The following is a 25,869-nucleotide window of genomic DNA, read 5'->3' as shown; positions in this document are numbered from 1 at the left end:
CTATGCTATGTATTCTCACAAACCCAATGTACCTTCTTGTATATAAATAAATAAATAAATAAATAAATAAATAAATAAATAAATAAATAAGTGGCAGCAGGGAAGACCCCCCTCAATTATAGACCTGTATCATTGGCAAGTATAATAGTGAAAGTATTGGAAAAAATAATAAAAACTAAATGGGTAGAACACCTGGAGAGAAATGATATAATATCAGACAGACAGTATGGTTTTCGATCTGGAAGATCCTGTGTACCGAATTTACTCAGTTTCTATGATTGAGCCACAGAGATTTTACAGGAAAGAGATGGTTGGGTTGACTGCATCTATCTGGACCTAAAAAAGGCTTTCGACAGAGTTCCATATAAGAGGCTGTTCAGGAAACTGGAAAATATTGGAGGGGTGACAGGTAAGCTTCTAACATGGATGAAAAATTTTCTGACTGATAGAAAAATGAGGGCAGTAATCAGAGGGAATGTATCTTCAGAGGGACTGGAGAAATGTCACAAGTGGCGTACCACAGGGTTCAGTTCTTGCACCAGTGATGTTTATTGTCTACATAAATGATCTACCAGTTGGTATACAGAATTATATGAACATGTTTGCTGATGATGCTAAGATAATTTATTTATTTATTTATTTATTTATTTATTTATTTATATACAAGAATGTACATTGGGTTTGTGAGAATACATAGCATAGTATTTATAATCTTGTAAAGCCACTAGTACGTGCAACGTTTCAGGCAGGTAAATAATAGGAAGGATAAGAAACTTAGATGATTGTCATGCCCTTCAAGAAGACCTGGACAAAATAAGTATATGGAGCACCACTTGGCAAATCTAATTTAGTGTTAATAAATGCCATGTTATGGAATGTGGAATAGGAGAACATAGACCCCACACAATTAACCTATAAATTATGTGAGAAATCTTTAGCCCTTTAACTGCGCAACGCGCCTTCTGGCCCATGTCTGGGGTGCGCTTCGTGCTTCCAGGTAAAGTATTTGTATTTTTCACATTCCATTCAAAACTCCCGTGGTTACATGGGGTTCACACCAGTTTCCTCAGGGCTCTTGTAAACAGACGCCATCTTTAAAAAAAATCGTGGTCCACATTCCTGGGTGTTAGAGCCTCAGTAGTGAGTGAGCAACCAAGGCTGGCACTCGCAGCATGAGCTCACAGCACTTCTGTTCAGCTTGTGACCTCAGTATCACCTAATAATGTCAAAAAATATATATAACTTGTATTATTTAGCCATGATAGTATTACATTAGAGCCTGAGTGTAATAATGACTGTGTACAATGTTCAAATATTAGTGATTCAATGCTGTTCACGATGTTCACAGCAGTAGCCACAGCACCACAACATTATTTCGTCCATCTGGGAATTTTCAAACGACTTCTTAGGTTCCTGTACAAAATATACTTGTGGTCAATTATGTATTTACAGGATTTAATGACCAGTATTGTGATAACAGCAGGATTGTGGTGATAATAAGCACTGTAATTACCTAAGTGTAGTTACAGGATGAGAGCTATGCTCATGGTGTCCCTTCTTCCCAGCACTCTTTGTCATATAATGCTTTGAAACTACTGACGGTCTTGGCCTCCACCACCTTCTCACCTAATTTGTTCCAACCGTCTACCACTCTGGTTGCGAAAGTGAATTTTCTTATGTTTCTTCGGCATCTATGTTTAGCTAGTTTAAATCTATGACCTCTTGTTCTTAAAGTTCCAGGTCTCAGGAAATCTTTCCTATCGATTTTATCAATTCCTGTTACTATTTTGTATGTAGTGATCATATCACCTCTTTTTCTTCTGTCTTCTAGTTTTGGCATATTTAATGCCTCTAACCTCTCCTCGTAGCTCTTGCCCTTCAGTTCTGGGAGCCACTTAGTAGCATGTCTTTGCACCTTTTCCAGTTTGTTGATGTGCTTCTTAAGATATGGGCACCACACAACCGCTGCATATTCTAGCTTTGGCCTTGGTTACCTTGAGGTGCTTCCGGGGCTTAGTGTCCCCGCGGCCCGGTCGTCGACCAGGCCTCCTGGTTGCTGGACTGATCAACCAGGCTGTTAGACGCGGCTGCTCGCAGCCTGACGTATGAGTCACAGCCTGGTTGATCAGGTATCCTTTGGAGGTGCTTATCCAGTTCTCTCTTGAACACTGTGAGGGGTCGGCCAGTTATGCCCTTTATGTGTAGTGGAAGCGTATTGAACAGTCTCGGGCCTCTGATGTTGATAGAGTTCTCTCTCAGAGTACCTGTTGCACCTCTGCTTTTCAACAGGGGTATTCTGCACATCCTGCCATGCCTCCTGGTCTCATGTGATGTTATTTCTGTGTGCAGGTTTGGGACCAGCCCCTCAATTATTTTCCACGTGTAAATTATTATGTATCTCTCCCGCCTGCGCTCAAGGGAGTACAGATTTAGGCTCTTTAGTCGGTCCCAGTAATTTAGATGTTTTACTGAGTGGATTCTAGCAGTAAAGGATCTCTGCACACTCTCCAGGTCAGTAATTTCTCCAGCTTTGAAAGGGGCTGTCATTGTGCAGCAGTACTCCACTCTTGAGAGCACAAGCGTTTTGAAAAGTATCATCATCGGTATAGCATCTCTAGTGTGAAAATTTCTTGTTATCCAACCTGTCATTTTTCTTGCAGTTGTGACGGCTACTTTATTGTGTTCTTTAAAGGTAAGGTCTTTCGACATGAGTACACCCAGATCCTTTACATTGCCTTTTCGTTCTATGTTATGATTTGCCTGAGTTTTGTACGTGGTTTCTGTTTTTATATTTTTAATTTTTCCGTAGCACATGAGCTGGAACTTATCCTTGTTAAACACCATATTATTTTCTGTAGCCCATAGAAAGACCTGATCTACATCTGATTGGAGGTTTGCTGTGTCCTCTATGTTGCCAACTCTCATGAAAATCCTAGTGTCATCTGCAAAGGATAATACAGTGCTATAGGTTGTGTTCTGGTCTATGTCCGATATGAGGATGAGAAAAAGTACTGGAGCAAGCACAGTACCCTGGGGGACTGAGCTCTTCATGGTTGATGGGCTGGATTTTATTTTGTTGACTATTACACATTGGGTTCTGTTAGTCAGGAAATTGTAGATCTATCTGCCTATTTTCCCGGTAATTCCTTTTGAACCTTTTGAATGGCCTAACAAAAGTTGTGAACAATTTCTTTAGTATATCGCCATCCATGTATTTAAAAGCAATTCTGAAGTTAGAAAGCATGGCATAGGCTCCTCGCACAATATTCTTTATGTGGTCCTCAGGTGATAGTTTTCTATCTAGAACCACCCCTAGATCTCTTTCTTTATCGGAATTCTTTAAAGATTTCTCACATAATATATAGGTTGTGTGGGGTCTATGTTCTCCTATTCCACATTCCATAACATGGCATTTATTAACATTAAATTCCATTTGCCAAGTGGTGCTCCATATACTTATTTTGTCCACGTCATCTTGAAGGGCATGACAATCATATAAGTTTCTTATTCTTCCTATTATCGTAGCATCATCAGCAAACATATTCATATAATTCCGTATACCAACTGGTAGATCATTTATGTAGACAATAAACATCATTGGTGCAAGAACAGGGCCCTGTGGTACTCCACTTGTGACATTTCTCCAGTCCGATATATTGCCTCTGGTTACTGCCCTCATTTTTCTATCAGTCAGAAAATTTTTCATCCATGTTAAAAGCTTACCTGCCACCCCTCCAATATTTTCCAGTTTCCAGAACAACCTCTTATGTGGAACTCTGTTGAAAGCCTTTTTTAGGTCCAGATAGATGCAGTCAACTTAACCATCTCTTTCCTGTAATATCTCTGTGGCTCGATCATAGAAACTGAGTAAATTCGATACACAGGATCTTCCAGATCGAAAACCAACACAATACCGGCTTACTTGCATAGTTCTGGTGAATAAAACATGTAGATAGGTATACATAACATGTGTAAATTTTGTAATACAAACAATAACAGTATGGTGTGAGGAGCAATGTTGGCGAGTAAGATGTTGGAGTGAGGGAGAGACTGGATGTTGGAGGAGTGAGGGTGTGGCAGCTGACACTCGCGGAGTTCTGAGTGTGTTGATGGTGAATGTATATAGTGTGTGATAGCGTATAGTGTGTAAATAGACTGTATATATACATAGATTAGCATGATACAATGGGAATATGTGCCGGATATGTGTACACATGTGTCATGCACGTAACACAGTGTCTTCGGACAGTACGGATGTTCTACTACCATTATATAGTGTACATGTTCATTATACATATGACTGGCACGTAAAATCATATAAAATGTATATGGAACTTTGCGCAGAAAATGAACAAAAATATATTCGCGGCAACTTGCGCATCCTGCCCCGAGCACTCTACCGGCCCCGGGGGCATATGCCACGTGTGACCAGGGAATGATGCCGTCACACAGGAACTTATGGACCCCATAGCAGCCAAAGTACATACAATTTCGACCTTCTGTTACTATACCCATACTCAGGGAAGGGTTTTTGACACTTTCAAAACAGGAAAGAATTTTTTCCAGAGATTTTATTTCCTGCGCACTGGGGGTGTCATATTTGGAGGCAATGCAATTAAGGGGGTTAAAGAATTCTGATAAAGAAAGAGATCTAGGGGTTGTTCTCGATAGAAAACTATTACCTGAGGACCACATAAAGAACGTTGTGCGAGGAGCCTATGTCACCCTTTCTAACTTCAGAATTGCTTTTAAATACATGGATGGTGATACTAAAGAAATTGTTCACGACTTTTTTTAGGCCAAAGCTAGAATATGCAGCGGTTGTGTGGTGCCCATATCTTAAGAAGCACATCAACAAACTGGAAAAGGTGCAAATACATGCTACTAAGTGGCTCCCAGAACTGAAGGGCAAGAGCTACGAGGAGAGGTTAGAGGCATTAAATATGCCAAAATGAGAAGACAGAAGAAAAAGATGTGATATGATCACTACGTACAAAATAGTAACAGGAATTGATAAAATCGATAGGGAAGATTTCCTGAGACCTGGAACTTCAAGAACAAGAGGTCATAGATTTAAACTAGCTAAACACAGATGCTGAAGAAATATAAGAAAATTCACTTTCGCAAATAGAGCGGTAGACGGTTGGAACAAGTTAGGTGAGAAGGTGGTGGAGGTCAAGACTGTCAGTAGTTTCAAAGCGTTTGTGACAAAGAGTGCTGGGAAGACGGGACACCACGAGCGTAGCTCTCATCCTGTAACTACACTTAGGTAATTACGTAGGTAATTACACAGTGGAACCTCGGTTTACGAATGACCTGGATTACCAATTTTTCAGTATACGAAGTCAATTTCCTCATAAAATTTGACTGTACGAAGTTTGCCTTGAAATACGAGTGTTTGTTAATACATGTATGGGTCAAGCGTGTGGGTTCTGCTGGGTGCGGGTTCTGCTGGGTGCTGGGCGAGGCACACTCAGTTTACTGGTGTATATCCCACCTTTTGATGACCTTGCTTGAATTCTGTTGTGAAGAATTCTATTGTTTCTCTGCTTTTTTGGTTTCTAAACATAAAAGTTCTTATTATATATCAGTGTGATGTCTCATTACAGACACGTGTTAGGGGGATAAAACTGTGCTTAGACAGTTAGTTTAGTTCATTTATTATTCACCCCATACCCATCTTGTGGGCAGTAGTGGAAAGGGTTACAGAGGCACATAATGGGCTCAGGGACTGAACCCCACAATTCATTTAGATAAGCAAGGTTTAATCTTGATGAGCTAGTTACAAAATTTAGTATAAGTCGTCACATCATAAATGGGTTCAAGATCGGCCACAAGTACAGTTTCTAAGTTAACTACTGTGATGCGCCGAGTTTATTGTGAAATTCCCTTTGTGTGTAGAAATCAAGTGTTCCCAAAAAATTATTTTTTACAGTATTTGTAAAATGATAAATTCCCTTCCCTGAACATGTCTATGTAAAAATAAATACTGTACCAAATTCTACTTACTTTGGCTGTAGGGACATGGACAAGGTGTGCTGTGATGTCATCACAGGCTGGTCGCCCGTGTGTGAAGCTCCCAGACATAGTCGCGTGGGCCATTCAAGCAACGTGTGTTGCCACAAATATATTTTCAATTACAGTATTTGTTCTATGTATTTTCAATGTGGTTTTTATTTGTTTTTTTACCGAATATGATGCATATTTGTGTCCTTTACAATATGTATACAGTAGAACATTCATAATGTTCCATGGAACTGTGATACATGTGTAAGTAATGTGTCCACAATAAATGTTTATTGTCGCAATATTACTTGTTAAAAATTCACTAAAATTACAATGTGTACAGTTTCACACACTATTTACGCAGTAACACACTGTATTACACACTCAGTACTTCGGAAGTTTATAATAATCAACGAAGTACTCCATGGTGCACAGCACAACTTCGCTCTTGTTGCTCCAGGTACAGGTAGATTTTTGCTTACTGTTTCTTCTTTCTGTGTGCTTACAAATTACGCACTCACATGCACCCTGGTTTTTGTATTTGTAGGTGGTATGTAGCCAAGCTTGTAAATCATAAGGTAGTATTGAAAAGATTATAGGGAAAGATCAATTTGTAAGGTAGGTAGTTTTGAAAAATGGTCATTCCATCTCAAATCACCAAACTGTCACCTATGGCTCCCACTCGACCCTCTCCAAATGCCATGAAATTTTGTAGTAAGATAGCCCTAGATCCCAAATGACACTTTGCAAAACATTTGAGCTCAATCTGCTTTGGTTCTTAAATAACAGGTCATTATTCTATGGGCTCTCGTCCCGTTAATGCGTAAATACTGTACCACAAAAATGACCAGCTTTGACCCTTTGTTTAATCACTTCTATTGCCTGTAGGAGTATGAAATTTGACATACCAGGACAACTTTTGGTGTAGAATAACGTAGTGTAATCGAAAAAGCCTTATGGGTGGCCATTCAGCTATCCGTCCATGCTAAAATCACTGCCAAATTTTGTCGCAAGAAATTTGGACCCCAATTTGGAGACCACTTACTCATCACCAAAAGGTCTAAACACCATGATCTTCTGCAATGATGTATAACAAGCACAATATTATGCAGTAATGCAATAGCAACTCTGTTGTATCCATGTGTCCAGAGGTGGCCCACTTGAAAGTTGGCCAAAAAAAATTTTTGTGCAAAACTAGCCAACTTTCAAGGCAAAATATCTCAGTATGCATCATTACCAATTTGGTTTTGAATGACACCATTGAATAGAGCAGAGTTTTCTGTACAAGAGTAACTTTTATTTAGGATGGATCTGAATTCCTAGTTCAGCCAGAGGACTCTAAAAATGACATACCTTGGTGCAATAGCGAAAAAATCAAATTATGATTCTCCATCTTTGTGCACTGTTCATGACTTTTTTCTTTCCATTCTTTCTGGGACACATTCGACTAAATTCTTCACCCTCAAAAAACTGTACTACCCTTTCCTTCACTTCCTCAGAAACTGACTTGCCCTGCATTTTCTTAGGAATTGCTAGTATTCCCTGTTCTTTCAGCTTCCTAGCTTTGCGAACCATGTATTCTGAAACTTTGAATATCTCCATTGTCTTTTTGATAGACCAGCTTTGTGGCATGAGGGTTAAGATTTGTATGTTTTCTTGGAGCTTTGCTACATGGAATTTTAGCTTCATTTCTTCACTGAGTTTATTGAAGTCTTGGCAATTTGTGCACTGTTGGCTAGAGCTTGGTACCAACAGGTTTTGGCAATCAACATTTCCAATTGCAGCAATCTGCTCGGCAATTATTTCCTGTGCTTGGCTAATCTTACGCTTTGCATAACTATGCTTATCCCTTGCACTAACTCATTGATATTAATAGGTGAGATGCCTAATACTGATAAACTTGTGTTTACACTTTCACAGATTTCCACATTATTAGCAGGGCCATCTGGACTCACCTGCTTACTGTCAAATTCCTTTCCGCATGATGTGCACAACTTTTGGCCAGGCTTAATACTGACTTGCAGCATATCTGACATTTTCTCAGCAGTAGCTACTGTCATTTGTCACAAATCTTTTCGCTTTACATAGCATTTCTTCTTGAAGGGATTGCAGCAAGTTTTTTGCAAATATTCAAATTTTGTCAACAGTAAAGCTTCATGATGGAGGCATACTTGAGATTCTCCATCCCAGTTCAGTTCACTTCACTTTGCTATCAGTTTTTGATCTTCTGCACTATACTGTTTTAGAAACTTCAAGCCTTTGTTGGGAGTGTAGGTTGTCAAGTGACATTCAGAAGAGCCATGCTCATGGCTAACAATAACACATGGCAATAAACCAATGGAATCCTGATTCATGACATATCTGTAATTGAATTCAAATCAAATTATTTAACTAAGTGAATACAGTAATTTCAAGTGAGACCTGTAATACATTAATATTAATATTTATTAATATTTCATATTTTTTATTTATTTGTGAATTTATTGCAAGTAAATACACAAATAAGTAAACAGCAATGTTTGACCTGCTGACACGATACTACAAAGATGTAAAGATAAATATATAGAACAGGAACCTAAAATAGCACTGATTGTTTAATAATAATTCTGAATCCCACCCAAAAATGTTCTACCCAATGAGGCTTAAAATTTTTCCAATCAGTTTGGATATCAATTTGCTAGCAGTCATGATCAGTGCACAAAGAAGACAGAGAATCATAATTTGATTTTTTCGATATCGCACCAAGGTATGTACCAAGGTATATCATTTTCAGAGTCCTCTGGCTGAACTAGGAATTCAGATCCCAACCTAAATAAATGTTACTCTTGTACAGAAAACTCTGCTCTATCCAATGGTGTCATTCGAAACCAAATTGGGAATGATGCATATTGAGATATTTTGCCTTGAAAGTTGGCTAGTTTAGCACAAAATTTTTTTTGGGCCAACTTTCAAGTGGGCCATGTCTGAACATATGGATACAACAGAGTTGCTATTGCATCACTGCATAATATTTTGCTTGTTATACATCGTTGCAAAAAGATCATGGCATTTAGACCTTTTGGTGATGAGTAAGTGGTCTCCAAATTGGGGGCCAAATTTCTCACGACAAAATTTGGCAGTGATTTTAGCATGGATTGGTAGCTGGATTGCTACCCAATCTACTTTTTTTATTACACTGTTGTATTCCGCACCAAACGTTGCCCTGGTATTCCAAATTTCACACCTCTTTGGGCACTAGATGTGATTTGATAAAGGGTCAAAGTTGGCTCTTTTTACAATATGTGCAGATTAACGGGATGAGAGCCTATTGAATATGGAATTATTATTTAAGAACCAAAGCAGATTGAGCTCTAATATTTTGCACAATTTCATTTGGGGTCTAGGGCTACTTTATTACAAAATTTCATTAGATTTAGAAATGGTCGAGTGGGAAGCCTTTGGTGAATTCACCCAAAGATCGCTTTGTAAGGTCCCATACAGGAAGAGATTCAGCTACCCTCAAAGAGTGTCCGTTAATCTGGAAGAAATTCAGCCAGGCTCAAAGAGTGTCAATCAGTTTGAAAGAGATTCAGCTATTGTTGAAAATATCTATGGAAAACACCACCATGGAAGCCGCTAACACTGTTTATCTATGCTACTTGTATCAGATCACTGAACGCAGGAAACGATTCATCTATGTATCATCTAAATAAGTTGGAGATAGCATAGGATATCAAGGGTGACACTCAGAGCTACAACTGGATACGCTTGCTGTATCGTCCTCATAGGTGCTGTATCACTTTTATCCGACCTTTGTGTTAGGTCCTTATTGTGCCTGGCTTCACCATTATTATGACTCTTATGTTCTTCAAACAGTAAGTTTTGAATTTCACCGACAGAGTGTTATCTTTTAACACCGCATCGGACAGGTGTTTGGGAGCCAAAGGCGCGTGCACCACCCATGGTTGCTCACTCAGAACTAACCCAGTCAGCAGCCCTAGGGCATTCTGGGAATTTTTTCTAAGATGGCTGTCTCTCACTGGAGGTCCTAAGAGTCTATTTCGTACACAACCAACCTTATACACATTTAGAATGGGTACCGAAAAATAAAAAAGAGTTTTCTTGGTTGGCGAAGTTTCCTGCCGACCAAGAATACTCGGTTGGCGCAGTTAAGTGGTTAAGCTCAATTTTAACTTTTAGTCTAAGTGGTTTTTTTCTCTACCACTCCTTGCTCGAAACGCTATGCGTGCTAGTGGCTTTAGGTATTGTATGTACTAGCTCTATCTATAAATCAATCAGAATGTTTGTAACTCTGCATCTATGTATGTACTTTTCCCAAATAAAATATTATTGTTATTATTATTATTATTATTATAAAAAGGCCAAAATAAATATATAAGTGCTATTATTTAGCGATGACAGTATTACAGATGACCCCTGAGTGTGATAAAAATTACCAGGATTGTGATAATTGCCGGATTGTTGTGATAATTAGCGCTGTGGGAGGAGTTATGCTGAGGGACGGAGGGAGATAGCATCGTTTCCTGACTGTGTGGCCACCTGTTATTGTCTGCATCAAATCACCATACCAGCTCAGTGTATGGAATCACCATACCAGCTCATTGGTTCTCTATGGTGAACACAAATGTAGATACTTATATATAATGTGTGTATTAGAGTAATAACAGCAAAAGGATTATGTTGGGAGGAGCCATTTGGGTGGGTAACGGAGATGGTGTCGTCTGCATGACTTGTCTAGCTGTGTAGAGGGTGGCCACTATGTTCATTGGGAACCCTACAAGCTTAGGTGTACAGTTATGGTGCATACAACATGTAGATACTTATATATAATGTGTTTATATATTGTAATAACACTGCAAACAGTATTGTTGGGGGAGAAATTTAGTGCGTGTGACCTTGAATGAGTGCGGGAGGCAGCCGCCAGTTGACTGTTTGTAGGATGACTCTTAGTGCCTGAACTAACTATATCAGCTTAGTTGTACAGTTGTGGTGAACAAAACATATACATACTTATATATAACATCTGTATATAGTGTAATAACACCACAAATGGTATTGTTGGGGGAGAAAGTTTAGTGCATGTGACCTTGAATGAGTGAGGGAGGCAGCCGCCAGCTGACTGTGTGTAGCGACGACTCTTAGTGCCTGAACTAACTCTATCAGCTTAGTTGTACAGTTGTGTTGAACAAAACATGTAGATACTTATATATAACGTCTGTATATTGTGAATAAAATAAAAAACAGGATGGTGGGAGGAGAAAGTGGGCGAGGGAGTGGCAACGAGTGGCTGGCTGGTGTGTGGCGGTCACTCCTCGTTGCTTTACGACTCACAATGCCAACTTAGTGGTTCGTTATGGTGAACAAAACATGCAGATACTTATATATAACCTGTGTATAGAGTGTAATAACAGCAAAACTATTTGTTTATTGTTTTATGAACATAATAATTAAATCACTAATATGTACACCATACTTTTGAGTATAGCGATGATTCACCACTTTTATTATATAAATATATCACAATATATTTAATTGAATAATATTACTGCAAAAAAAACTAAGAAAAAATCAGAGACATTGAAATAATTAGGTAATAATATCTTTGTGGCAACGCCCACCTGTCAGCTCGAGTGACGCTGACTGGCTCTGACGACCGCTCTGTCAACGCCCACTTTTTGCCAGACTTCCTCGGCCTATTGCACCCAAAATATGTCACCTACGATTTTTTTTTTATTTTTCCCATGCTCAGGGGAACAAATTAACATTTTTAGAAGACAACATAATTTTTTAGATTTGTTATTTTTTTTTTGTTTGCTCACAGGGATGTAAATCTCCTCAGGACCCCTTAGCAGCTTAAGGGTTAACCACTGCACTGCTCTGCATTAAAATATGACACACTCATAGTGCGCCAAAAATAACGTCTTCAAAAAAATTATTTTCACTTCTTATATTGTTAAAATGCAGTCTCTGATCACGGGAAAGTAAAAAAAATGTATGTGACATACTTTAGCCGTGATGGAGTTGGGAAGTTAAGCATATTATGGGCGCTCCATCGGGGTTACTAAGCCCCGCCACCCCATGGAGCGGCAATTGTCGTGAATATAATGTTTCACAATTATTTTGATGTTTCTCATTACTTTCTTCTCTGGTTTTATGCTGTAGTATTATTCAAAAGTGTGTAATCTGTAGAACTTATATAGTTCAATGTGTGGAACATTGCTATGCTCAAAATTATGATGCTCATATATATGACATGTATATTATATTCTACGTTCAAGCAGAGGGTTTTTGCTGTTATTGCACTATATACACACATTGTATATGCCTATCTACATGTGTGTTCACCATAGCAAACCACTACATTGGTATAGTGAGCCCAAAAAAACAAGAGTGGGCTGCCACACCCAGCCAGCCTTCTTTCACTCCTTCAACACCTAACTCGCCAATATTACTCCTCCCACAATACTGTTTGTGGTGTTATTACACTATATACACATGTTATATATAAGTATCTAAATGTCTCCATGGTGTAGTGGTAAGACACTCGCCTGGCGTTCCACGAGTGCTTTGTCATGGGTTCATATCCTGGCCGGGGAGGATTTACTGGGCGCAAATCCTTAACTGTAGCCTCTGTTTAACTCAACAGTAAAATGTGTACTTGGTTGTAACAACGATTCTTTGCGGTGGGGATCGTATACCAGGGACCTGCCCGTAACGCCACACGTACTAGTGGCTGTACAAGAATGTAACAACTCTTGCATATATCTCAAAAAAAAAAAAAATGTTTTATTCACCATTACTATACTAATAAGCTGGTATGGTGTCCAAACAGCATAGTGGCCACTGCATGACAAGTCACATAGCAGATGACAGCCTCACTCACTCCCTCACCTAAATGGCTCCTCCCAACATAACTCTTTTGCTGTTATCACACTCTATACACACGTTATACATAAATATCTACATTTGTGTTCACCATAGCGAACCTCTAAGTTGGTATGGTGATTCCAGACAAAAACATGTTGCCACATACCAGCCAACAGCCGACGCCACCTCTCCCTCCCTCCTTCACCAACAGTACTTCTCCCACCGCCAATTTACATCGCTAATTCTCACCACAATCCTGCTATTATCAGAATCCTGATCACTAAATCATGTAAATGAATAAATAATTTTCCTCATGTTTTTGTAAAGGAACATGAGAAATCGTTTGAAGAATTTTAGATGGATGAAATTATGGCAGTGTGCTGTGGCTAGCGCTGTGAACATCTTGAACAGCATTGATTCACTGATATCTGAACATTGTACCCAGTCTTTATCACAGTCAGGCTCTTCTGTATACTATCATGGCTAAATAATACCAGATACATATATATTTACAAAATTTTAGACGATGCTGTGGTCAAAAGCTGAACAGCAATGCTGTTAGCTCATGTTGCGTGCGCCAACCTTGGTTGCTCATTCAGTACTGAGGCCTTCACGCCAAGAATGTTGTCCACGATTTTTTTTGTAAATGGTGTCTGCTTAGGAGAACTCTGAGGAAGCTGATGTGAACCCTGTGTAGCCTCGGGAGTCTTGAATGATACGCCATACCTATAAGATCCCTGAGGCATATGTTGTGCACCACTGGTCGAGAGCCTCAATGCGGGTTGAGCAGTGCACTTGTTAACCACCGTGCTGCGCTGCCCTAAAATATGACATACCCGCTGTCTGCAGAAACTAAATTCTTTGCAAAAAAAATTGTTTTCCCTTCCAAAAGTGTTAAATATCCACCCCCGCTCACATTTATGTTGAAAATATTGCACAAATGTACTTAACTTTGGCTGCAGAGGTGTCCAGAAAATGACGTGTGACATCACGGCTCGGTGGTTGTCCGTGCCAGACTCCCACAGGCAGTCGAGTGCCAGATTCAACAAGCACAAGTTGCCACAAATATTTTTATGTTCATTTTCTGTGGGGAGCCCCTACGGCTCCCTGGAGCTTATCGGGCTAATGTGTGTTACATTAGACTAGGACATTAGCTAAGGAGTTCAGACCTACCAGGGACCAGTGCCAGAACCTGGCCCCTTCAGAGAGGTTTCAGGGAGGAATGGCCCTGGAAAACCCCCTTGTGGTTGGGGTTTTCCTTATATGCCATTGACTGGGGTCAGGCACCCAGAGAGATAGGCATAACAAAACAAACCCCACATGGTAAAAAACTAAAACAAAAAGACGAACAGAGAGGTAGAAACTCCCTATAATCCCAAGGAAACAAGCAAACAAGCAAACATCACACTTTACTGCCGTGTCGATCGTCCACGCAGCCCTCCCTGCCCTGAGAGGGGGGGGGAGCCCCAGACCTCACTGCGCCAGCTCCCTAACATCAGTTCGTAAGCTAATGTCAACCAGGATAGACGCTTTTCTGGCCTCAGTTTCCTAGGCGGTGTTTGCCTTGTGTGGCGTTTACTGCCGTGTGTTGTGTTGTGTGGTGGCCAGGTGGTCTCATCAGTACCAGGGCTGCATGCGCTTAGGGGCTTCCTTCCCTAATAACCCTATGAGTACTGCCCCTGCATGACAGGGTTGTCTTCTCTGGGGTGTTCAGGAACCATTCCTGTAGAGGTTCTTGCTGCTCGGCATTTGCCTCGCCCTTGGGGCCAGCAGGGGCTTGGGGGCCCTTGTTTGGCCCTGGGTAGGGATTAGTATTGTGCTGGTTAGGGCGTCAAGGTGTTGCACAGCCTGCCACCTAAGCGGCGACCAGTTCATGTTGCCTCTGGAGACTGTGTACTTTTGCGGGGTTTTTCTTTTGGTTTTATTTTCACTTGCCTGGTGGGGTTCTGCCTAGTGTGGCTATAGTGCCACTGGTAGTGTTTGGTGGCCCTCTACTAGGCCCCCGTGATTGTACACATCGCAGGGGTTTTCAGTGTTGTTCTCTACCCTCTTGTTATTTTTGGGTTTTTTAACCGGTTAGCAACACCTTGCCCGGGCTTCCCGTAGTTGTTACCCCCTACGGGCCCTGGAAATCCCTGTCGGGGCTCGGTGGACCATTGAATGTGTCTTCCGGGTTCCAACCCGTCTTGTACGGGATTGTTGGTTGCTGTGCCCTTGTCTCCGGGTGACAGTCGCCACTTTTACCTCCATCATGTTGCCTATTGGATCACTGACACCTTGACCCAGAGTCTTGCGAGAGATATTCTGTGCTTGTTCTCCAGTACTCTCCTGATGTTATTACTGTTCAGAGTACAGGCGGCATCAGTGTTGCAAGCTAGGTTAGGTTCCTGCAACACGCAAGGTTGGTTTCCCACTCGGATGCCCCAGGGCTGCCCCGTTTTGGTTAGGTGATGTTCCCCCCTTTCCCTCCCTGTTCCCGGCTTCGGACCGTCTGCGGGTTTCGGGGTCGGAGTGGGGTTTAGTTGGGGCTGAGACTCGGGCAGTTTCGGGGGCTGCCTCGTTCGGGTTGGGGAACGGAGGTTTTCGAGCCTGTTCCTCCTGCCAAGGCTTCTGGGTATTACCAGCGGCCCTTTCTTGCTGCCTTTCCCATGGACTCTTCCTTTTCTTTAAGGGCGGAGGGCTTGGAGGACGGCTCTGCCCCGAAGCCTATGTTGCGGGTTCCTGGGGCTGTGGAGGATGCCTGTTAGCAGTTCTGGGGCTGTTTGCCCCTGCCTGGGTTTTCTGCTTCTGGGCGGAGTTTTTCGCCCATCCAGTCTGCTTGCTTCCCCCTTTTGCTGGCGTGTTTTTGTATCTTTTTGCGTCGGTCACAGCCCTCTGTTCAGGTGGCCATTTTCTTCTACCAGTTTCCTGGCGTGGCCACCAGGGCGGCGTTGTGGTTTGTTTACATGTGCCTGGGCGGGGTCCGTCTAATTACCACAAGCTACCACAAGCTACACAAGCTTCAGAAAGCTTCCTGGCAATACGTTAGTAATGAATAAATATGATATGTTAGGTTAGGCTGACCTAACCTAACCTAACCTAACCTAACCTAACCTATCCTAACCTATCCTAACTTAACCTAACCTAACCTAACTTAACTAAACCAAACCTAACCTAACCGACGCTTGGATCGTCGACTTGATTTGGCGTCACCAGCTTTTTATTTTCGCCTAATTTCTTTATAAAAAGATACTTTTTCAGATTAAAATTATGTTTTTTCGTGTTGTACATTCAGCACCAACATTATAATGAGTAAATATATCATGTTTATTCATTACTAACGTATTGCCAGGAAGCTTTCTGAAGCTTGTGTAGCTTGTGGTAATTAGATGGACCGCCTGGGCGTGCGAGCAAGCGTCTTGGGCGAGTTTTTTCACCTTTTTCAGGGGTTTTATTCTCCTGTTGTCGTTTCTTTGCTTTTCTAGTGTTTTCTGCCAGTTTTCTGTTCTTCTGGGAACGTTTGAGTGTTGATTTTACACCGGGTTTTCCGTTTTGTATGTTTTGTGTCTGGGCCCTACGGTTTGGGCTCAGTGTCCTTGTCTGTTATGCTTGCTCCCACACCTTGTCCCTCGGTTTTCGGTCGTTTTGACCATTTCCCTGGGGGTTCTGTCTGGGCGCTGTGCTTTGCCTTCCTGTGGTGTATCTCCGCCGGCAAAGCTCTACCGGTGGTGGTTTGGGCTCCCTCTGGTTTGATTCCGGGTTCTTTTGGGTTCTTTGGTTTTGTTCCGGAGGTTTCTTCCTCTTGGGCCCCCTTTATGGGTTCAGGTGGCTTTGTTTCCTCGTGTGTGACCCGGTTCTGCCTTCTGGGGTTCTGGGGTCTTCCTGGCTTGCAGACTGATCTTTTTGGGTCTTGGCACATGTTGTGGTCGTGCTGGGACTTTGGGGTTTTGTTGTCGAGGTGGGCCTTTTGATGCAGTTTTGTGCCTTCTTCGCCTGGCCGGCGTGGTGCCTCTACCCACTGGTCGGCGGCTTATAATTTTCTTTTCACGTGTATGTGTGTGTATACATGTATATGTACATGTGTACACTGTGTGTGTATGCACATGTGTATGTGCATATGCACGTGTGTGTAATACACCTTGTGTGTGCGTGTATTTATATATGTATGTGTTTATGTATATATATGTATATGTATATATACATAATATAGATGTATATTTGGGAGCCGGTCGGCCGAGCGGACAGCACGCGGGACTTGTGATCCTGGGTTTGATCCCAGGCGCCGGCGAGAAACAATGGGCAGAGTTTCTTTCACCCTATGCCCCTGTTACCTAGCAATAAAATAGGTACCTGGGTGTTAGTCAGCTGTCACGGGCTGCTTCCTGGGGGTGGAGGCCTGGTCGAGGACCGGGCCGCGGGGACACTAAAAGCCCCGAAATCATCTCAAGATAACCTCAAGATGTGTATATGTGTATGTATACTTTTTCTTTCGGAAGGGGCTCTGTTCCCTTTGCTGTTGACGGGGCGCTGGGGATGCAGCCTACTCTGTGGACGGGGCGCTGGGGATGCAGCTTACAATGTTGACTCTCGCATGGTCCCGCAGTTAGTGGGCGCTTTTGGTTGTCTTCTGGCCTTTGGTGGTGGCGGCGGATGGCTTCTCTCCCTTTGGGGGGGGGTTCAGGGCTGGCGGGGTGGGCTTCTTCCCCTGTGCTTCGTCATGTCATTTTAGCGGGTGCGTTGGACGTGGTCGATCCGCCTCATCCTTCTGGGGTTCCCGTCTGCTCTATGCAGACACGGGACTGGTGAATCTGCGGTTCTTCTGGACTTCTTCAGTCTGCGCCCTGGATTCTATGCCCTCATCGGAGGACTGTTGTCTCCTGTCCGGCTTCTGTTGGGGCCGGGTGCCTGGATGGTGGCCCTGGACCTCCAGGTCAATTCTTGGCATGTTCCTCTCCAGTTTTCGGGGACTGGCACAGTTGGTGGTGGCCTTCAGGCTTGCCACTTTTGTTGCCTTCCCTAGTTTGTAATTGGCACTTTGTGTATCTATGCATCTTTACCGGATCTTGGTGCCCTGAGTCTGCTTAGGATTCGGTGTCTGGCCTACCTCGACGACTGGCTGGTGTGGGCTCCCAGTCGGTCCGCTTGTCTGCTTGCCAGGGATGTGGTTCTTTCCAGATTGGTTTCTTTTTGGTTTCCTGGTGATCTGGAGTCCGTTCCATCTGTTTCCGTCCCGGGTTCGGACCTGGCTGGGTCTTGTTTAGGGCTCTTGGGGTGCTCCTTGTCCTTCCCTCCAGAAGTGTTGCTGTGGCTGTGGTCCCGTCTTCAGCTGTTCACGAGGGGGTCCTGGGTTGCTCGGCGGTTGCTCGAGCAGTTGTGCGGGAGACTGAACTTCGACGTGCTGGTCTGCCCGCAGGATCGGGTTTGGCTTCGGCGTATTGTTCCTTCGGAGACTTCCCTTCTGCCTCTCCTGCAATCGTTGTGTTCGTTCATCTGGAGATCTTGTGCTGGTGCTGCGTCACCAACTACCTCTTTAGGGTTTTCGAGGTTCCGTGCCTTGGCACCTCCCCGAGCCTTCGCTCGATATGTTCACGGACCAATCATCTCTCGGTCGGGGCTTTGTGACCAGTGGTCACCAGGTCGGCCGGGGATGGTGGGGTCTGCCCATCCGTCGGGCTCACAGCACGGTTCGGGAGTTTGTAGCTTTCTGGTTTGCATTTCGGAGGGTTCGGGTCACTCGGTGCTCTACCTTTCAGCTGCATTCGGACTGTTCTCTAGCGGTTCTTTGCCGGAACCACAGGGTTTCTCTTAGGTGTTTGACCTTTGGAGTTTGTTCCTTAGAGTGGCTTGTTTGCTGGATTCTCAGGGTTTGGCTAACCGTGAGGTTCATGTCCGGGGTGTGTCCTACGTCCTGGCGGACAGCTTGTCTCGATTCATTCCTCTGTTCGCGGATTGGCCAGTCCTCGCCGACTCGTTTCGTTGGCTCTGCCGGACGTATGGACTCCTGGCCATGGACGTCTTCGAGTCGGTGTGGTCTAGGCGTCACCCATTCTATGTGGCGCCCTTACCCGCCTGCGAGGCGTTCACGGTGGATGCCTTTCGGCAGGACTGGTCTAGGTGGGGGTACCTGTTCCTCTTCTCCCAGTCTAGCTGTTGCTTCGGGATCTGGCTCGGTTGGAGCCCATTCCCAAGAGAGTAGTCCTTATAGTCCCTTGGTGGCCGGCCCAGCTTTATTTTCAGACGCTGCTTGATAGGTGTCCAAACCCGAGGCGTTTTCCCTCGGCTCTGCCTCTTTCGGCAGGTTGGACCGGTCCTGTACGTGACTGGTTTGGCCTTCTCCTCGGCTCTTTGCGTCTGGTATTTTGACGCGGGTATCACCATTTCTGTGATGATCAGGTGCCTTTGTTGATGGTGTCCCACCTGCGAGCTTTGTCTCGGCGACAGTATGATGTTCCTGGTGTTTCTATGCACCTTTTTCTTGCTCTTCGTAGGTTGTCTTCTCTTTCGTGTTCGGGGTGGATGTCACATCTGCCCTGTTCCGTATGCTTTCTCATGTTTTGCTTCACCTCCGGCCTGCTCATGCGTCGCCAGAGCCGTCCTGGTCCTTGATCAGGGAACCCTCTTATCTTCTCCTCAGTTTGTGGTAGGCTCCTTCGGTTCAGGTTTCTGCTCTTTGGTACTGGTGGTAGGTGTGTACGTTTGCAGCCTTTCTCTGTCCTGGCGACGGTCGAGACGGCTGCTTTCCGGAGGGGTCCTTGGGTTATTGATGCTTGATTGGTTCGGCCGGGGGTGCGTCCAGTGTTGTTCAGTTGCTCTTTTTTGCTGTTACCTGCGTACCGTGTCTGGGGATGTGCTTTTGGTTGATCAGGTTGGTTGAAGCTTAGCTTCTGAACTGATGCTAGGCAGCCGGCGCGGTAGGTCCGGGGCTCCCCCTCCCCCTCTTGTGGCGGGGAGGGCTGCGCGGACGATCGTCGTGGCAGTAAAGTGTGATGTTTCCTTGTTTGCTTGTTTCCTTGGGATTGTAGGGAGTTTCTACCTCTCTGTTCGGTTTTTTGTTTTAGTTTTTTACCATGTGGAGTTTGTTTTGTTATGCCTACCTTTCTGGATGCCTGACCCCGGTCGATGGCAGATAAGGAAAACCCCAACCACAAGGGGGTTTTCCAAGGCCATTGCTCTCTGAAACCTCTCTGAAGGGGCCAGGTTCTGGCACTGATCCCTGGCAGGTTTGAACTCCTTTGCTAATGTCCCGGTCTAACATAACATACATTAGCCCGATAAGCTCCAAGGAGCCTCCGGGGCTCACCCAGAAAATGGCATTTCATTACATTCAAAGCTGGTTTTTTCCGCACAATTACAAATACATTTCTTTTATTTTTTCTGGCTAATCCTATGTATTCTTAACAGGTTTACAATATTCAGGCAATAGAACATCCGAACTGTTCAAAGAAACTGTATAATATGTATCATAAATGTGTCCACAAACATTGTTCATATTTTCTATATTACATGTTCAGTTATTTACATTTACAACTTATTTACACACTGTACATTATCACAGACTTTCTACATGACTATCAACACTTGGAACTGCACGAGTGTGTGATAATCACTGAAGCAGTCAATGGAGCACAAGGCAACTTTGCAATCAACGCATCAAGTGCAAATAGATGTTGCTTCAGTTCCCTATGATGCATGTTCTTGCAAACAATGCAGACACGTTTACCCTTTTCCTGTGTGCCTGTGCTTGGCATATAACCAAGTTTGTGTACAGCAAGGTGATCTTTACCCCTGAGTCTGTCAGGAACTGCGTTTGGTATTGTTGCTGGCATGCCACGTGTCACAACACTGCCCTCCATCCCATATTTCATGAGTAGTTGTGACACTAGAGCAACACTGAATGTACGGATTGGTGGTCTCTTGCCAGATTTCACTAGATATGTGTTGAAACAGTTCAGCACTGCAATGTCAACGAGGTGGAAAAACAGTTTCTTAGACCACTTCACAGATTTTTGTGCGCAGTCGACGGCACCAACCATCATGTCACATTTATCTACAAACTGCATATTTGCATTGTAGTCAATGATACAATCAAGTTTATACATTGACAACCTTGTTGCAAAGTTCACTTTGCCACTGTCCTACATGTCACTGGTGTGAATAGTTGTCAACATATTCACCTCGCGTCTGTCCCTCCACCGCACGGATCAAATTTTATCACACTTTCTCAGCTGACATTCACCTACTGCAATACCAATGCCAAACTCTGGCATTTTCGTCTTGTGGACCTTGACAGTGCCACATATGCCAGTGTTGTGGTCAAGGAGGAATCTGGTCAGCAAGGTGCTGGTATAGTAGCTGTCTGTGTACAGGATATACCCCTTGTTCAGCAATGGTTCCATGAGTGTTTTCACGACACTGCCTGAAAACCCGTGTGGATCTTGACCAGGTATTTCAACGTCCATACCTGAATGCAATATCCTGTTCATGACCATAACAGTTTCACAGTCACATAACACGACGAACTTTAGTCCAAACCTGTGCCACTTTGATGGTGTATAGTGCTTTAATGCCAGTTGTCCCTTGAACAGAACTAGTGAACTGTCGCAACATTCTGTGCTGATACAAAATAGTCATGGAACTTTCTTCCCAATTCACTAAATATCTTCCACACTTTCTGCAATCTGTCATGTCTGTCTTCATTAGCATTCATTGTTTTCAACGTGAAGCACCTTAGAAGTGGCAGGAACCTATCACGTGTCATGTACCTGTTGAACAAGGGAATTGGAACAAGGCTGCCTTTGTTCCAATAATCCTGGATCATGTGTTTATCTGCATGTCTCATCATCATACAACACATACATTTCCCCAGTAGGCGTGACTTACCAACATGTTAATTGAGAGGTAGATAAAATTCCAGAGTCAATGAGTTTCAGAGCGTATCAGTTCGTGTCTGCAACGAGATGGTCCATGAATGGCTGATCGAAATATGCCATAAAATAATCAATTTCAGGCATATCTTCACCAGTATAGGAGAATAAGGGTGTCACACCAACATCGGTATCATCAAATGCTGGAATTTGTGGGACAAAATTCTCACAATCCTGCCACACAAGGTCACCCGTGTTTTTGGTTTTGGCGCCAACACCACGGCCTACACCAGCAGGAGCATCACCAGCCCTTGTGCACCATCACCATGACTCCATTGTCTTGTGCTAGAGCTGCATATGGGTATGCCAGGAGATGAGGCTATTCTGCATAGTATAGGTCTATGACGAACACCATATGTCGAGGGCGAACTGTCGTCATTGTACTCAATTGTACTCAGGCTGCTTGACACGCTGGTGCTTGCCTCGGTGAAGTGCTGGGGCAACAAAACTCCACCTAGTAACACCATAGCCACTTGCACTCGGTTCATCAACACTGCTTGTATCTGAGCCTATGTCACTGAACCAGGAAAATGACTCATCACATGTACTATCACCAAGTAGACTCACATCAAGTGACACAGATGGTGATAGTAACCCCAGTGGTGTTGACCCAGGGCAGCGCGAGATGCTGGAAGAGGCGCTTGTACTGTACACACTCTTGACATTGTCCACTGCATTCTCCTCATCACTCATGTCAGACCCCTGTGTTAGGTCTTTATCTGGGCTATAGTCTAAATCATCAGTAATGGAACCTTCTTCTAATAATATGTCCTGAATTTCATCCTCTGAGAGTTGTTTTGCAGCACCATGGACTGGGAGCTCATAAATGATGAGTCAGACATAGTTGCTACCTTAAAAAAGGAACTCCCAATGGCCATGGAGCATGATGGGATTTTTGTTCAAAATGGCTGACGATCACTGGAGGCCTCAGGCATCCATTTCGTACGTGAGTCACTGCTCGGCAGTTTTGAATCCTACACTATACTATGCCTACAAGCACCTTGAGGCGCTCTGCACACCCCTGATCTAGCGCCTCATGGCACTCTGCGCACCCCCCGATCTAGCACCTGATGGTGGTCTGAGCAGTGCGGTGGTTAAGTATGCCACTTGTGAGCCAGGGGTTGTTTAATCTTTTGGCAGTTACTCTCTTGATGAGGAGAGGACAGTGTGTGTTAACTTGTTTTGGAGAGGAAGATGTCTGCTAATGAACTTGTTTTCTGTGTATTAGTGAATTCAGATTCCCAGTTTATATTGTGAAGTTCATTTATGAGATTGCCTATTGCTGCTTTGGAGTGTAGGCTGAAGGTAAGTTTCTTGGTATCTGAAGGTGTTATGTTCATGTTTGCTATAAGGAAGGTAGGATAGTAGTCTGTTGTTCTGTCAGTGATTATGCTAGAGACAAGGAAGGGGGGGGGTGGCTATTATGTTAGTTTATATATGGTCCAAGGTTGTAGCGGATGTTTTGAGTGATTCGGGTGGGCTTGGTGATCATGGGGATTACCATACAGGAGTTCATGCTGTTTAGGAGGTATTTGACTTGGAGGTTATTTTGTTGACTTGGGGCTATTTAGTTACAGCATTTAGTGTAATTGTTCTATAAGTTGAAATACAGTATATATTTTTCCCAACTAATGAACATCAACCTCGATGGGTTATACAAATTTGTAAGTTTATGTGTGGGAGTAGCTTTCTTGTTGCAACTTAACAATGTGCTGTATGTTTAATGCAAATTTACTTAGAGTTATTTAATAACCACAATTTTATAATTATTTAATATCCACAATTTTATAGTTATTTAATAACCACAATTTTATAGTTACTCGTATTTAATAACCATTTTATAGTTATTTAATAACCACAATTTTATAGTTACTCGTATTTAATAACCATTTTATAGTTATTTAATAACCACAATTTTATAGTTATTTAATAACCACAATTTTATAGTTACTCGTATTTAATAACCACAATTTTATAGTTACTCGTATTTAATAACCACAATTTTATAGTTATTTAATAACCACAATTTTATAGCAAATGTAATTTTAATGATCTGGTAATGAGCTTTTGTGATTAACTATCGTTATGGCAACAGTTTTGTTTCAGCTTGAGTGCTAAACACGTGAGGAAGTCTGTGCGTGTTACCTTGCAATGTAGAGTATGTACTGAATTCATAAGATGTCGGTATCTGGAAAGGTTATATATTACAGTTTTCACATTTGTCAGCAATACTCATTTCTAGGCACTAATAAATGCAATTATACTTTTCAGTTCTCAGGCCTCCCCCCAGAACTGCTGCTGGACAGCAAGGTGAAAAAATATCCCTTGACACAAATTTCTTTCCTGTCACCATGAGGGACAAATCTGTTCAACTTGTCCACTATGATGTTTCACTCAAGGTTCACAAACAAGAAATTAATCTTCCTAGAAGACTTAAATTGTAAGTGATAAACCAGCTTATTCAATGTATGTATGTATGTATATATAATATATACTAGTGGGGGTATTTGGTAGTGCCCGGGTCTGTCTCATATCTTTCAGTGTATCTATCTATTAATCCACCTATTTCTCCATCTATCCTTCAATCCATATGCTGTATTTATCCATGCATTTATTTATACACCTATTCATCCATATACTCCTATATCCATCCATATACCCCCCTCCATCCATATATTTCACTTTCTATCAATCAATCTATGCTGACCAGACCACACACTAGAAGGTGAAGGGACGACGACGTTTCGGTCCATCCTGGACCATTCTCAAGTCGATTGCGACCTCGATGGACAATCGACTTGAGAATGGTCCAGGACGGACCGAAATGTCGTCGTCCCTTCACCTTCTAGTATGTGATCTGGTCAACATGCTTTAGCCCACGTTATTGTGACTCATCGCCTGCAATCAATCTATGCATCATATCCATCTATTCAAAGTACTGTTTATTGATACAACACTGAGTTAATTATAAGCAGATTAAGCATAAATATTTTGCATTTACAATATACACCAATATGTATTTATTAACAATAAATTGTGGAAATCATACTGGAAAATGAAAGGCAGCCTTTTCAAATTAGGTACTCAGCATAATAATATATTTGTTTTTATTATCAGTTATGCAGAAGATGAATCACAATAATGCGGCTGAAAATATGATGACCAAACCACACATCACAAGATGGAGAAACGACAACGTTTCGGTCCGCCCTGGACCATTATCAAATTGTGTATCGTTTCTCGTCGTGGTTTCTCAATCTTCTGATGTATGATTTGGTCAGTTATATTTTTTACAAAGAAAATATATATAAACCACAGCAAGATTAATGGAAGGTTTCATGTACAGTGACACCTCGATTTACGATTGCCCCGACTTATGATTTTTTCGAGTTACGATGTAAATTTGGTCGTAAAATGTGATTCGACTTAGATTGTGTCATCGACTAACGATCTTCGTTGATACACGCTCGGGTCGACAGAGCACATGGTTCCTGGTGGCACGGGCCGACCTGCCTCAGTTTACCAGAGCTGCCCACATAGTGACAATCACACTTGTAAGAAATTCCATTATTTTGGTGATTTTTTGTTTTTTGAACATAGAAGTAATTATTATATATCATGCCATGGGTCCCAAGAAAGTCAGTGGTAAGGTTCAACATATGAAAACACATGTGAGGGTGACCATAGAGGCAGTACAGAATGTCCCTTCCTCAAAAATTAAGAAAATGTGTGCAGCATGGGAAGAAATGCAAACATTTGCTGAAACGACTCACCCAAATCAAGCTGCAGTATGCCATTGCATTAACCTTTTCAATGACACTGTGATGCATCACTAAAGACAAGTGTTAAAACGAAGGGAAAAACAAATTTCCAGGGACAAATTTTTAGTGAGACAAAAAAGCAGTGAACCACAACCAGGTCCTAGTGGTATGCAGGCAAAACGTAGGAGAGAGAGAGAGAGAGATTACCCCAGAGAAGTCATCACTGCCTGAAGTTATAATAGAAGGGGACTCCCCTTCCAAACAGTAACACCTTTCCTCCTCCCCTCTCATCACCCTCTTCCATACACCAACAAGAGTCCTCCATAAAGGTA

General features: G+C 42.7%; 1 protein-coding gene across 1 annotated transcript in view; it reads left to right on the top strand.

Annotated features, from left to right (window-relative positions):
- LOC123760111 (protein argonaute-2) overlaps positions 1-25,869 on the top strand; it is a 211,380-nt gene that overhangs the window by 8,084 nt on the left and 177,427 nt on the right. Inside the window, exon 2 of the mRNA XM_045745594.2 lies at positions 24,048-24,216. Coding sequence (XP_045601550.2) covers positions 24,048-24,216 — 169 coding nt within the window. The remainder of the gene's footprint in view (positions 1-24,047; positions 24,217-25,869) is intronic.

This window comes from Procambarus clarkii, chromosome 16 (genome assembly GCF_040958095.1).
Source record: "Procambarus clarkii isolate CNS0578487 chromosome 16, FALCON_Pclarkii_2.0, whole genome shotgun sequence".
In the NCBI taxonomy this organism is placed as follows: domain Eukaryota; kingdom Metazoa; phylum Arthropoda; class Malacostraca; order Decapoda; family Cambaridae; genus Procambarus; species Procambarus clarkii.
This window is presented reverse-complemented; position numbering and strand designations above follow the sequence as displayed.